General features: G+C 35.8%; 1 protein-coding gene across 1 annotated transcript; it reads left to right on the forward strand.

The window, feature by feature from the left end:
- Window positions 1-2755: 2755 nt before the first annotated feature.
- On the forward strand, window positions 2756-15266 carry LOC136239076 (uncharacterized). Its single transcript, XM_066029817.1, has 6 exons — window positions 2756-2884; window positions 6723-7016; window positions 7738-8444; window positions 9265-9304; window positions 9950-10213; window positions 13677-15266. The coding sequence occupies exons 1-6, from the start codon at window positions 2827-2829 to the stop codon at window positions 15176-15178; spliced, it is 2865 nt and encodes a 954-aa protein (XP_065885889.1). The 5' UTR covers window positions 2756-2826; the 3' UTR covers window positions 15179-15266.
- Window positions 15267-15909: the final 643 nt, after the last annotated feature.

Here is a 15909-nt window from a genome sequence, read left to right on the forward strand (position 1 = left end):
CTGTACTGAACAACAATGTTAAAATTTCTCTACATTTGTAGTGTTAATCTTTGGTAGGAGGTATCTCATTCTAAAAGGGGTCTAGCTAGCTATGTACAAAGGGACCTTTATGCAAATCAGAGTCTAAAATTTCAGCAAGCCATAGAACTGCTTATCATGATGAAGAAACATTAATTGTGGCAATGATTGTGCAATTACAGCAAGAGATGAAGAATAGGAACATTATACCCTCAATATAATGCATGCAGACAATTGATAATTATATTTCCATGGTATAGCTATATGTATCAAAAATAGTATCCATCATTTTGCAAATAAGCAGCAAATCATGTTCTCGTGTGGTATGGTGAAAGTTAATACTAAAACGTTATTCTCAATGAAGCTACATGACACACAAGTGTGAAAGCCCTGTTAATTAATCAGCTGTAAGTATAGTCATTATGTCTATACATGAGTGAAACAATAATCCTAAATATGTTCTAGAAATGCTCTAGATATGTGATGCAACCTCCATGCACTTCCCTATGTAGTGTCTGAAATATCCATACCAATAATGAATGATATACATGCAATATTTCATTGAAATGTTTGCACCAGAAATGTTAACAAAACTTCATTCGACGGTTTCCTCATGTCATTTACACTACACAATAGAGAACATTATTCACAATTAATTTTTGTGATCAACTCATGCAAAGCACTGGAACTGGAATATGTGTATGCATGGTGACATTTATGCCTCTTATATTTAGCTAGTTTTTCTTTGATTGTTTTCTAAATAGGTATAGTTAACTACACACTAAATATTAACCTTTTGATCAGGGTTTGTCATGAAGCTAAGGTTACTTGCTTAGATCCTTTCATGAGCTGTCCAAAACAATTAGTGTGCAGCTATTGCAAAGGTATTTATATACGTAGGTTGTATATTATAAATAAGCTTCACTTTTTATCAATTAGCTGTGTATACACAACATGCTTGTGCTGTTCTGCTTAAAGATGGTTTTTGCAATGGGATATTTAATTCTTTTGGCCTATTTCTCATAAAACATTATGAAATCTGAAGTTTTCATAGGACCACACCCAAGTTCACACACAATCTGTAGCAGTATAAGGTCATATTCAGTTTTGCATCGCCTGCACTTATAATGCTATACGGTTGTCAGTAGTCATTCCTCAATGAAAAACCATGAAATTGAACACTCTACATCATTTCCAACAATATATAAAGTTCCTTCACATATACATTGATAAACCTGTTAATACATTCATGGATATATTTATATGAATGCACTATCATAAAGCACAACAGTGCTATATAGTATTGATCACGAAAGTTTGGGTCTTCCTGGCCAAAAATATCAACCTAAACCAGCCTCACCATACCTTCATGACACTTTGGAAGTATTAGTTGGGTATATAACCAAGCCCAAAAGTGCCTTCAGTATAACCTGAAATGCTACTGATAGGTTGCTTCTGAATCATTGAATTTTCTACTGACTGACTGCCTCACTGGTGTCTTCAGACATTAGACAAGTGTAACTTGATACTGCTACAGGCTTAAATTTTCATTGTTCAATGTTGCTTCAGCCTGCAGATAGATGCCTTTTGGAATACTGCAGTATATACATACAACGCATGCTTCATGGACTTGGCTGTGTCCTCTTTTGTGTCTCATCTATCTTTGTTGACAGTACAAAGTGTCGATTCACCAGGCAGTACCACGTGATGGCTTTCCTACATTTGCAGTGGGAGTTTTCCGTTGTGACTGGATTTATTGCAGAGGTCTTCTTATAGTGTTCTACAATGTAACGCTGCATGAATAATGGAGTGAACACTGCTGAAAATGAAGTGCAATGGTCACTTTGCTATTGATACTGTAGTGAAGCACACACACATTCAGACAAAAGCAAAATTGAAGCCTTGCATCATTATTTCTTCTAATGCAGTATGTGTGGGTTCACCTACTTCAATTTTGCTTTTGTCTGAATGCATGTGTGCTTCACTACAGTATCAATAGCAAAGTAACCATTGCACTTCATTTTCAGCAATGTTCACTCCATTATCCATGCAGCATTACATTGTAGAACACTATAAGAAGACCTCTGCAATAAATCCTGTCACAATGGAAAACTCCCACTGCAAATGTAGGAAAGCCATTATGTGGTGCTGCCTGGTGAATCAACATTATTATAATAATGTTGCAAAAAATAAACAAGCAACTATATATATGGAAAAAAATTCCTTACACTTGTTCATAGATGACTGCTTTATTAGAGTATTGGCAACTGTTCTATTAGACCAATTATCATTTTTAAAATTCTTTCAATCCTGAAGGACCATATTCCATCTGTGGATCTTTCCTGGAGAGATGAAATTGCATGCATGCTCTTTCACTGACTCACAAAATTCTAATTTCGCTCAATGTTCTGCCAAACTTAGTGTGTTAGGTCTCTACTGAAACCTTAGTATCTTAAATTGAAAGGAGGGTTTCCTGGTTTGGAAACTCCTGACTTTCAACTCCTTGAATTATGCAGTTTTGGTTTCAGGCTCCCTGCTGAGCTCCCTGCTTAGTAAACGGTTCACATGCAGGCATGCAATTGCTGTCTCAGGTCAGTGCTCACTTTCTGTAGTAGCCAATGATACTAGATTTTCTCATTAATATCTAATATCCCATTGGCTTTCAGTAGCCTTCTATAGTGAGATAGAGTGACTAATAAAAATTAATCACGAGACAGGCACAAACTGAAGCGCACCAGAATTTTTAAGTGATCGAGTTAAGGTAAACCCTGCGCTAAAAACAGAGTATATATCCGACAAGGAGACCTGATGGCAGAGAAATACACCCTGAAATATGAGGCGACGACTGAAACCATCAATGCAACAGGTAACATTGATTAGTAGACAGGGTGTAATAAAAGTGGCAAATGAGTCTCCTAAGCGGACTGAGGTATTTGGGCGTGACCGAGGGCGTGACACGCTAGGACGACGTCTTGGAGCTATTATAAACTCCATTTCACTTCTCTCTTCGGTTCTGTTCTGTAGGTGTAGCTATAGGCAAATCTTTTAATTAAATATAGCATCTTAGCTTCACCTCAATGGTAGCACAGATGTGGTATCGTATCTGATTCAATTCCATCATTGCATGCCGCAGCAGAGTTAGGGTCCGCAATCCGAAAAATCAACTTTTACAAATCGATCCCCCTACCATTGTGGGATGTTCGTTGTGGTATCCCATTGCTAGATCCACCATGAAACCTTAGGCTTAGGCACGATTGTTGTCTTCACAGAAATATCGATTTTAGTATTTCGTGAAATGCAAAAATTATTTTTTAAATTTCGTGCTCCACACAGAAAACATGATAGAACTTGCTGCTTAGCTAGATATTATCTTCTAGAGTTAATGTAGTTAAAAAGTATGCGCAGTAATAAGCAAATGATTCACTGAGTTCCCGGCACAGGGTTGCTTTCTCTCAAAAAGCAGAAAACGAAACAAATTTTCGGATTCAAACTGCTCTACCAGCCAAGACAAGAAAAGCCAACTCTTCCTCATAGTGATGTGATAAGGTTGGATGCATAGTCTGTCTATGCTGTTAGTCTGGAAAGGATCTGAGACTTCTCACCATCTGGGTGAAGAACGTCAAAAATTTTGTGCGTCATTTCAAGGGATTCTCTCAATGGTACCAAAGTGCTTTCAAGTACTTCTGATGCCACACTGGTCACTTAATTTTGTTTAGAATGATGATAAATCATGGATCAAAACATTTGGTAGCAGTAGTAGTTGGTGTTTCTGTGATTTCATATGATGCAGTATACCAGCAGCTCACCATGAGCTCCACCCAGCTTGAATCAAAAATGGAAGATTTTGTGCTTTTTTCGGTTTGTTTTTGGATGTTTTGCAGCATAGTGGTGATGTAGGGTGATCTAGTGAAGATTTGAAGCTGCTGTGGAGCATGAGAGGTGAAGTCAAATTTGGACGATTTTGCTGCCTCCCTTGATGCATAGCTTAGAGCAAGGCGTGGAAGCCGTGGGTGAAATAATAATTGACAACCGCTGCTACCAAACGTTCAGTGACACCTAGTTTTAGTTTATAATTAATGATTGTTGTGGCTGCAGAAGCGCTGTAAATGGCTAGAAAGCGCGACACAATTCTTTGATGCTGCAGAAAATTTTGATGCTCGTCACCCAGATGGTGAGAAGTCTCAGATCTTTTCCAAACTAACAGCATAGACAGACTATGCACCCAACCGTATCAAAACACTATGAGGAAGAGTTGGCTTCTCCTGCCCTGGGTGGTAGTACAATTTGAATTCACAACTTCATATCTCTTTGTCTGTTTTTTTCAAAGAAAGCAACCCTGTGCCGGGCACCAGCAAATCATTTACTTATTTCTGTGCGTACTTTTCAACTGCAACAACTCTGGATACGATTTGGCTAAGTAGCAAGTTTCATCCGGTCCTTTGTGTGGAGCACGAAATTTTAAAAATAAATTTTGCATCTTGCGAGATACTGAAAACAATATTTCTGTGAAGACAACAATCGTGCCTCCAGTTTCATGGTGGATCAAGCAATGGGATACTACAATGAGCATCCCACAATGGTAGGGGGATTGATTTGTAGAAGTTGATTTTTCGGATTGCGGACCCTAGCAGAGTTCATCAAATGGGTTTTTTTAGAACTCATGCTGTTATTGATGATCACAAGGATGCAGCTTGTTTTTCTTTGTGTTGATGATGCTGACAGCTTTCAGTTTGACACTGTCTCTGTTGATAATATTTTGTCTTACCTATCTTTTCTTGATGTGTAGCTACATGTATTAAATCTACTGGTCCAGATAGTCTGCCGTCTGCCTGCTCACTACCTTCGAGAGATTGCTGCTGAAATTGCTGAGCTCCTTACTGTGCTCTACAATGAATCTATGTACAGGCGTTGTTCCATTGGAGTGGAAGAAATTGCAGTTCATAAAGGAGGGGCTTCTAATGTTCCTAATAACTATAGGCCTATTGCTGTCGTTTCTGTGGTGGCCAAGGTACTGGAAAAGATAGTGGCTACCAAGTTGTCTGCATATTTTACGGCTCATCACCTTTTACACGCATCACCATGGTATGTCACCAGAGGATGTACTGATGGTGGCTGTAGATGTTATCACAACTCAGCTAGACAAAAGTGATTCTTCCCGTGCTGCCTTTTTGAACTTTTGTAAAGTCTTTAACTTGTTGGATCACTCTATTTGCTAGCTCAGAAACCTTTCACAATTAGGCCTTTACAAGAATGTGATAAGATTATTACTTGACTGCTAGATATCAAACATGGCTGTCTGTTTTCTTCGTGGAATCTGATGAAAGGTCAGCAGAGTGCCTTGGTCCCCGGCTTTACTTTTCCTAATGTATATGAATACATTAGCATCACTGAGGGAGTTTTATTGCAAAAATCTGATGATACTACTCTCATATTTGCTCTGGGCGTACTCCTGTTCAGGTTGCTGTAACACTGAACTACCAACTAAAACTAAGGCTTGTGGACAACCAAATGCAGGCAAGTCTTGCGTTATGTGGTTTTGTTCACCTCATCAGAAACTGTCTCATTTATTGACCGATATTGTTATCAACAACATTACTTTAAAAGCTACAGACACTCTAGCTAATTTTGACTGCTGGTTACTTGGAAAGATCATTTGTTGCCAAAGTTTGTAAAAAGATGTCCTATTACCTTTATCTAGTTGAACTCTAACCAACAGGCCGGTGCTCTCTGCAGAGCTTAAGCTCCTTTTTGGAGTCGCTTATTTTGTCTCTTTTAAACGATGCTCTTCTAGTTTGGGGTACATCATTACACCAGGGGTACATGCAGTGTATTCAGAATTGTGCCATTTGACTAATTTTCAATCTCCATAAATTTGACCATATTACAGAGTACTCTTCGCTGGATGAAATTCTCCCAACTTTGTTGAATTCCACTGCATCTGTGCTATGTACAGTCTTCCACTTTTCCCTCCCATAATATTTGGAAATCGAACCACCTATGGCATTAGAACTCCAGTGTATTTTGCAAATTCCACCTGTTGTCATCTGTCCTTTGTTCAAATTTTTTAGACATCAAGCCTTTCAAATGTGTTCCATCAGAGCTAAAGGAAATTAGCACATACAATGACTTTTACATTGGTGTTGGAACATTTGTACTATCCAATCCGTAAACTTAATCACTGTTTTTTGTTGTTCTTGTTTTTGTTTTTAAATTGTGTTGTCCTGCTTACGTAACTGTCTTTGTAACTATATGCATTTTCCATGTGTTTTTGTTACTCCAACAAGGAGGACAGCTTTGCCGATTGTTGAGTGGTTAAACAATCAATCAATCATAATCAGCTTAACCGAGTTATAGTGTGGTGGATAGGCATGCCATTAGGGCCACCACGTTCTTCTAATAACAACCATGTCACAGTATAGAAAGCCACTATATTTTAATTAGCAAAAACCCTTGTGGATACCATGCTATTGTACAATTACTATGTAAATATGACTTAAATTCCAATCTCATGCAAATCAGAATAGGGTAGAGAATTTCATTCAGGGGTAGTCTTGGGGGAAAAGGAGTTGAGATATATTTCTGTTACAGCTATGATTCGTACCGATATACCGTATACTGCACGTACGCATGTGCCACTGACTCATTCAAATACTCATTGTATGAATGTGGTGTAGCTAGATGCGTACCCTGTCATAATTTTGTAGCTGATGACCGACCCTCCATTAAAGACCTACACAATCATGTAGTAGAAGGAATTGCTAGCAAATGGAGAGATTTTGGTGTGCAGCTACTGAACCCTGCCAATGAAAGTGTACTTGATATAATTGAAGAAGATCACCCAAAGAACATTATAGCATGTTGCCAGTCAATGCTTCGAAAGTGGCTAGAGACAAAAACAGATGCTACTTGGAACCAGCTCTTACATGCTCTCCGAAGTTCATGCATCCAATTAAATCATTTAGCTGATGAAATAGAACACAAATTAAAGGAGGGAACATGTAAGACAATAATATACATGTCTACAAATAAATTATGTGACTGAATTTGTGAAAAAGTATCTATTTTTCACACACCCATTTTTGAGCTTCATAACTTTTTAATCATATAACCTGAAATTTTCCATGAGTGTAGTTATGGTATCTGGCTGCATTTTGATACTAAGAGCAAGTTAAGCAGTGTGAAGAATCAAGTGTTACATACATCATTTTATTTGATGGCATGTAAAATGTGTGGAAAAAGTACCTTTTGTAATCCAGTTGCTATTGAAAAATCAGTGTTGAATTAGTTTCCAAAAAACCATGTATGTATTAAAAACCCAGCATAGAAGGGAGTGTATATACAGTGGAATGGACTGGTAGAATAGTGGAATAGAATTGATATTTTCACAAAAAAATCAATTAGTCTACAGCAGGACAAAGATTATGAATTAAGAAGCCATATTTCCTCAAATAAAAGCCCGGATTTCTGTTTCCTTTGGCACAGCCTGTAAACAAATTGGGCCCTTATTTGAGACCAGACATTTATTTATTTATTTATTAAGGCTTTACAGCACAAGTTTACTTTGGATAGGCCTGAGTGATGTAGTTTGTCAGATGTAGTTTCTCAAGTCATTTCTACTGGTGTAGTTTTTCAAGTCATTTCTACTTTAATGATATAAATTTATTTTTCTGTGAAGGTATATTTCATTGTACTCAACAATTATGTATGTTTACTGTGTAGCAATAACTAATTCAACCACTTCATCTAAAGATTCTGATAAAAGTTTTGATAAGCTAACAAGTCTTAGAAAAATTGAAGTGGAGTTTGCAAAAATGACTAGTAGAGTTAAAAGGGCATTGGATAGAAATAAAGTATCTGTTGCTGAATTGATTGAACTTCTCTGTGCTGCTTCCGCTGTTAGTAGCAAAAAGGTACCTATATTTGATGATTACGAGTTTGAAAATATAAAATCCATTGATCAGCTGTGGAGGAAACTAGGAAAGTTTTGGAGCATTTTTGATTATGATCTATTGATATCGGTTGTTGACTTAACTGAATGTGCAGAAGCTCAAGAAATTCTTGACAACTTTCTAGCAAGAATTGATCTATCTGCATTAGAAAATGTTGTTGGTCTTGTTCTGGACTGTGAAGAAGCATGGCCCCTGTTGAGAATAAAAGTTAATGCAGAAAAATGTACACTTGATGTTCAAAATAAAGTGAAAAACATCATATCTAAACAATATGATCTGCAGAGGTATACACTTCACTTTGCTGGCATCAAAGAGGGCTGTATCATATTTATTTACCATATTTCAAAAGCGGTGGCATCATATTTGCTGGAGTTTAAAGTCACTAGTAGTATAATGGCTGATTTTGCAGCATACAATATCATCTACCTTCAGATTAATGATATGATGTTATATGTACCACCCATGATCAATAAAATAGTGAGTAGGTTGTGCTGTTTTTATAAACGTTCAGTCTAAGGGTGTCTTTGATATACAATGTGATAATGTGTGGTGCATAACTGCATGATGCATGCAAGGCTTAGCTTGTAGTATCGTCACTATTGTGTGCATAAATTTCAGGATTGTGAATATTTTCTGCTGCATAACAGTTCTGGATATCTTCATGCATAATTTAAAAAATATCGGGGTATGCAACTTCTATTAAAGCAGTAGCTTTTACCTTGGCAGTAGAATCGTAAAATTTAGATCCATGATTTAGGTCTGCGCTAATGAATTTCTATTTTAGTCTCCTTGTAGACTTGGCTATACTAGAACTACAAGTTTGCATTCCACAATTTTTGGTATTGTTAGTCCAAAACTGAACCAAATTGCCTTGTTCCTGAGTGGAGTATATAATATGCAACAGCATGCTCTCAGCATGCATTCATCAGCAGGAAATGTTTTACAGTACACTTGCAAGATTCTTTATACCGTTTACTTTTTTTCTCACTTCAAATGTTCAGTGTTGCATGACTTGACTACTTTGTTAAACTATGTCAATAGATACCACCTGCAAGTTTCAATACCAAGTCTGGTATTGCTACTGTCGTGTTTTGTTATTATGTGTACATAACATGTAGCCCGCATGCTGAAGATTCCTGTTTTCAAACACTGTGCAGTAGGCTTAAAGAACCATTCTATGGGTTACTATGTGACACCCATTTTTATAAAATGCTGTAACTTTTACCATAATATTTTCAAACGTACATTAGCATTAATCACATTACATACATATAACTTCCTCTCTATCTATATGTAGGGTGAAGTATTTGTGTGGTCAAACCAGGACGCAAGTATAGGTAAGTATCTACGCACACTTGTACATGCAGAGAATACACACACAAGTATACAGTAGATGTGCCAATATGGATTTACACTGTATCAGTTGTACCTATATATCCAAATTATCTGATAAAAATTACAGGCGATAATTCTTAAGTGATAGCCAATGTTCCAAGTCATTGACCGGCTTACTTCCTATGATTCTATACTTCTGCACTAAAAGAGAAAGAAATGGGACACAAAGAAGGGTTTTACTGCTTAGGACAAAGTATTTGTGTGGTTGACACAACCACATCAAGATGCAGGCACACTAAATAGTGTATATACCTACATTTGAAGCTTGAAATTTCATGGGAAGATCTGACAAGTGGACAGTGTAGGTGCAAGAGGTCAAAGTGCTTTCCAGTTTGTAAACAAATTACTTTTATACTATTTATAGTTGTACACACACATTAATATGCTGTACAATTTCTCTATAGTATTACCAGCTGGACTTAATACGTGCTAGTAAAAATATGCTGCAATGGTAAAACAGTATAAAGTGTATTTCGTATGCATACATTGATGTAAAGCCTGTGAACCTTTTAGCTCACTATAATTCAGTATTTCAGATGGATAAACATTGTACAATGTCTGTACTGTGTACTTGTCTTTTCATGTAGCAAGCAATCCAGAAATGAAATCTCAACACCATACAATGCTACCACTGTCAGAGATGTCATTAATGGCACCACAAACACCTATAACAATATCCTATATTACACAACTACAAGAATACTGTAAAAAACATCAACTTGGTGATCCTGTTTACTCAATACTACTAAATTACTGTACAATTACTGTAGCAGGTGAATCTTACACTGGAGGTGTTCGACATACAAAAGAAGAAGCAAAGGAGAGTGCTGCTGAAGTTGCTTTACAACTATGTACGTCAGCCTTTAGTTAACAAAAGCTGTGATTTTGTTAACCTGGTGGATTATTTTATTGCATATTTAAAATCTGTACCAAACTCCCAAGGTATGAAAAAAGGTATGACCCACAAAAAAGCCGGAGTTAAAACTATGTGAAGTCCTAGGTAACTGCCAAGAAATGGCTGTGATGGTATGTTAATGGCATAAATTTTATTCAGGTGAATTTGTGTTGTCTCCACCAAGGATTTAGTAGAATCAGCACCAAATTTACCTAAATTGAAGTTATTAAATTTTAGCCATTAACCGACCATTACAACCATTTCTTTGCAACTACCTTCGATTTTACTTCTATTTTTACCATGAGCTTTTTGCTTGGCTGTTTGATACGTATCACTTCTTTTTATGAATGCATACCCCAAAACTAGCCATAGACCAGCTAAAGGACTTCATTTAACCTGTCTTTTTGTTTACTACAGGATTTGAAAAGTGCAGATTATTTTATAATGTAGTCTATAATGATGTCCATTTGAGTTTTCTGAAATTTTGTACCGTAAAATTACCACATTAACTCTCTACACAGGTTGACTTGTTTGTATATAGCTGATTTCTACTGGGTGACTTCAAATGTAGCTGAACTCTCTATAGGATGTTGTTTCTGGCTGAACTTTTTCCAGGATGATATATATTATACGTTTGTTGCTAAAAACTCTGTACAGTATGATATTCTCTCTAAAGGGTGACTTGAAATGTAAATGAACTCTCTACAGGATGACTTTAATAATGTAGCTGAACTCTTTGAAGTATAATTGTACCATAGCTGAACTCTATACAGAGGGACTTGTCTTGTAGCTGAACTGTCTACAGGAATACTAGTTTGTAGCTGAAATCTTATAGGGTGACTTATTACATAGCTAAACACTCTACAGAGTGTATTTTTTATAGCTGTGCTCTCTACAGGGTGAATTGTTTGTAGCTAAATTCTCTACTGGACAACTTACTTTGTAGCTGAACTCTGAGAGGGTGAACTGTCTACAGGGAGACTTGTTTGTAGCTGAACTGTGTACAGGGGGACATGAACTCACTACTAGCTGACTTGCTTGCTTGTAGCTGCATGAACTGTCTATATACATGGCAATTTGTAATGAAGCTGAACTTCTCTTTAGAGTAATGTAGCTATAAACTTTACAGGGTGACTTGAAACATAGCTGTACTCTCCACAGGGGCACTAGTGTGGCTAAACTCTCTACTGGGTGACTTGCTTGCATTTCCAAATGACTTGTAACATAGCTGAGCTTTCTACAGTTTAACCTTTACTTGTATAGTTGAACTCTCTAAAGGTTAACTTAAATTGTAATGAACTCAAACTTGTCTTGTGGCTAAACTCTCTAGAGGGTGACTTGTTTGCAACTGAACTCTCCCGGGTGACTTAATTGTAGTGTACATAGCTCTCTCTAGGGTAGTGGTAGGATGAAAATTTGAACATTTGTCAGTAAGTAGACATTCAACATTCAACAAATTTTTATTTTCCAACAAACATTTGTAACCAGACATAAAGTTTAACATAGATTTTGTTAATCACAAATTCAAAAACATACTCTAATTATCATCTATTTGTGAAGTTTTCATAGTAATGATAAAAATAATACGATTATCTTTTTACAGCAATCAGCTATATAACAGTAAGTCACTCTATTGGAGCATTCAGCTATGGCATAATCTAGACTGCAGTTAGTCATATGATGTCTGCAAATAAAGCTCCAAGTATGCATTCTGACGATAAGTAGGTATTTTGTTTGAGGGGATTCTCCACTTGAGTTCACTAAGTATCTGCATTATGCTAGCATCATAACTTTAAACATATTGTGCAGCATGCCTTTGGACCTTCTATAGGGATCTTATTGTTAAATGTGGGTTCCAAACTGTAGTTGTGTATTAGAGTTTTGGACATATTAAGCTGAGGTAGGCTCTCTCTGTAAGTGTTAAGGTGGATAGATAGAATTCTTAAGTTACGCTTTAGTAGTGGAATCATCTGGTTTGCCTTAGAAGTAATTTATTGGATGTGTTGATTCCACTTCAGATCACTCTGATACCTAAATTATTTGTGCTGTTCAACAGGTGACAGAAGATGATTGTGTAATCTGTAGGAAGTGATGATTTTTATTTTTTCTAGAATGCAAAGCATTTTGATACATTAATTTAGTCTCATCATGTACTATTAAAGCACTTTGATCGCAGACTTGCTATACGTATATAGAATTTACATTATAATTCAGTAGTTTAAAAAATTCATCCTAATCACTGAAATGACTTGACAATGATTTAATCCACCCATATACCAGTTTGTGGCTCAATTCTTTAAGTGGCTTGCTTGGTACTGTAGGTGTGGTAAGTAATCAACTTTTATCAGTAAAACTCAATTGTGTAAGTTTTGTACACTGTAAGTTTTCACGTGATCTTTACCTTCAAACCAACTGAAGGATTGATAGTCAATCTATCCATGTACCGATAAGCGCCCTGTATGTAGCAATTAGCAACCAAAATTTGAATTCAAAATTTTAACCTAGAAATATTCTGCATTAATTTTATTAACAATCATCTTTAAAGTGCTCAGTCTAATTTGCAAGTAAATCTCATCTTAGCATAATTATAACTGTAGACGTTCTAATTGTCTTCCTACGCTAACCTGCACAGTTGTTTTTATAACTGTCATCTGCTCTAGTCAGTGGTGGATCTAGAAGGGGGCATATCCCCTCTCCCTGTACATGTAGAGTATTTTCACCCTGTTTAGACACTCATGCACCTTCATGGAACTCTAAAAGTTTACAGATGTTTTATCTATAAATACATTGATGTATACCTTAATTTATTTCAAGTATTTGGTTAGCTCGTTACACTCATAAATAAATCACGCTTGTCTTAGTTAAACTAGCTATAGCTGGTAGACAGTGAATCAAAATAAAATTTTGGTTATTTACAGTAATCACCTGCCCTCATTAATAAAGCGACAGGAAACAAGAAAATATTAACCTAATTACTATATAGTATGTAAAAGTTGAGTTGAACCCTGATAGAACAGCTAAAAAGGAAAACTGGATATTTGAATATTTAGTGGTAACAGTAAAGATGCCAAGAATAAACATGTGTGATTTGATCCATTAAAAGTTCAGGTAAAGGTCATAACATACTAAGCTTTATGGCTTTGCCATGGTAAAAACTTTGATTGGTCATAAATAATGTGTCGGATATTTTTTTAGCAGGTCAAGTAGCACTACAAATAATTCAATGAACCAATTAAGAACTTGACATATGTAATTCCATCCTTGAGTTATTAAATGTTTTTGAGGATTCAGCTCAGCATGTACTTAATATATAATAAAAATAATAATTTGTTTGCTTGCTTGCTTTTTCAAGAATTTAATGTGTGCTCACATAGTCTTAATGTATTTTGCAGTATACTTATGTGTACTATTTTATACAGGTAAATATAGATATTGTGAAAGAAAAGATTCTAGTGTAAATGAAATAAGATCCACAGAGAATTCCCATTCAAGCCTTCACCTCTACACCTACTTCAGCAAAGCAAAGTTCATCATTCGTGTTAGTGTTATTTGTTGCCTTCTTAGTTTTTTAGCAATTTCAGCTATTGCAGCTATGTTGGAGGTTCTAATGTACATTGGTTTTGGCACAAATAATGAAACTTTTCAATTTATGCTCATCAATGCACTGAGTACCAAGCCTCCCTCATGTAACAATCACAGTGAAGACAAGTTTATGTGCCAGCCATGGTTTCATTCTGAAGTTGCAGAAGCCATTTATCAATATGAATATGGTTTTAAAATGCCATTGTGGCTAAATGGGTATGGCCCTGAAGTGCCAAACAATCTTGATCAACATGATGACAGTCTACAAGTTAGTCCTTGGTTAAATGATCATGGCTCTGAAGTGGCACCAGTCATCAGAGTCATTTCTAGCTATTCTAAAAAGATGGAAAATGGAGAAGACTTTATTGTTGGTGACCCTTTTTTGACTTTCAAGGGAGGTTATCAAATGACTCTGCGTTTATGTGCATCAGGATGTGGTGATGGTAAGGATACACATGTGTCTGTGTACTTGCACCTTATGAAGGGTCCCCATGATGATGAACTATTGCAGTTTGGTCGCTGGCCACTAAGTGGAGTGTTTGCAATCACATTGCTTAACCAGTTTGATGATAATTTACATTGTGCTAGCTACTTACCATTTAATGAAAACATTTGCAGTAATTGTACTCGTAGAGTAGAAAAAGAGAATGAACTTGCTCATGGGTATGGTTTTGATCAGCTCAGATTACTATCTAGTTTCAACAACTCTCTTTACAACAAGAATGACAGCCTTTACTTTAGAATATCATATGAAAAATACTTTTTTCACTTTGCAACAATGGAGTTACTAACAGAAATGCAAACTGTACTAAAGATTAACTTTTACAATTGGGTATTTGTTTCTATCCTTTTGATTATTGTACAGCTCATTACACACTCACTAAAAGAATCTTTGTTGAAGCCAGAATTAGGTGAACATGCATTGGACTTTTACATCATTAAACATTTCTTGCTTACCAACAGTCACGTCATAGGAAACACTCTTTATCTTGTTATGTGTAGAACAATAAGAAATATTTTATTGTCAATAACCTTAAACACAATAACTTTAATAATCATTGCATCATCAGAATTGTTAATTTCTGACATGAACACAATGATGGTTATCGCTCAGATAATGTCAACAACACTACGAAGGATTGGTGAATTACTGATGTGGACAATGACTATAGAAACATACAAAATATCTCAGCAAAGAAATATTTCAGTGATTAGGCCAATGTGGATAATGCACTTGTTTCATCTAGATCTATATAACTTACTAAACTTTATTCAAAAACTTTACAAGTCAGACATAACACTGTTTGTTATCTGTATTTTTATTACTTTTTTGTTCTGAACACTGTACATGTTTTATTAATGTAGCAATGTTTTGACTATTGTACTGATTATACTGTATAGATTTGTACTGTTATTATGTATAGGCATATGTAGCAAAAGAAGGGAGGGAAATTGTAGTAAGTGTACTACATATATCTCCACATTTATATGTAGTATATTATGCTGAGTTTCTTCAATTAATTTTTAAGGAGTTACATAGTTCAGCAATCAATTGTAAAGCGAGGAACTATAGACCATCTCAGGACTATATATCTACTTTCACTTGACCTTGAAGATCAGTATGATTTCAGTTCTAGTATATACTTTTAACACTGGCAATCTTATAATGCAATGTGTAAAATAAAATCTACCACAAACCACTCCACTAAATGTTTCAGTTCAATATAGTGATCCGTTATTAAGTGATCAAAGATGCCATCGATCATGCAAATATTTGACAATAAAAGTAATGTAACAATTCTACATGTAGTTTCCTTACAGTACTTTAAAGTAAAATTTGGCATAGCTTTTACATATCAGCAAGTGCTATATAAAATGGTAATGTAATGTTTCAAGCCATAAAATGATCTTTAAGAGGACTCTTATAGATCACACTGTGAAAAAAGAGGGATATAAGATGGTATTTCCAGTGGCTTATTGAATACAAAAAAGCTTGATATAACCCGCCTGTAGTATACTAACAATCACATGTAAAGCTTTAGTTAATGTATTAAACATACTGAACCCATA

This window comes from Dysidea avara, chromosome 11, assembly GCF_963678975.1.
Source record: "Dysidea avara chromosome 11, odDysAvar1.4, whole genome shotgun sequence".
NCBI classification, from domain to species: Eukaryota; Metazoa; Porifera; class Demospongiae; order Dictyoceratida; family Dysideidae; genus Dysidea; species Dysidea avara.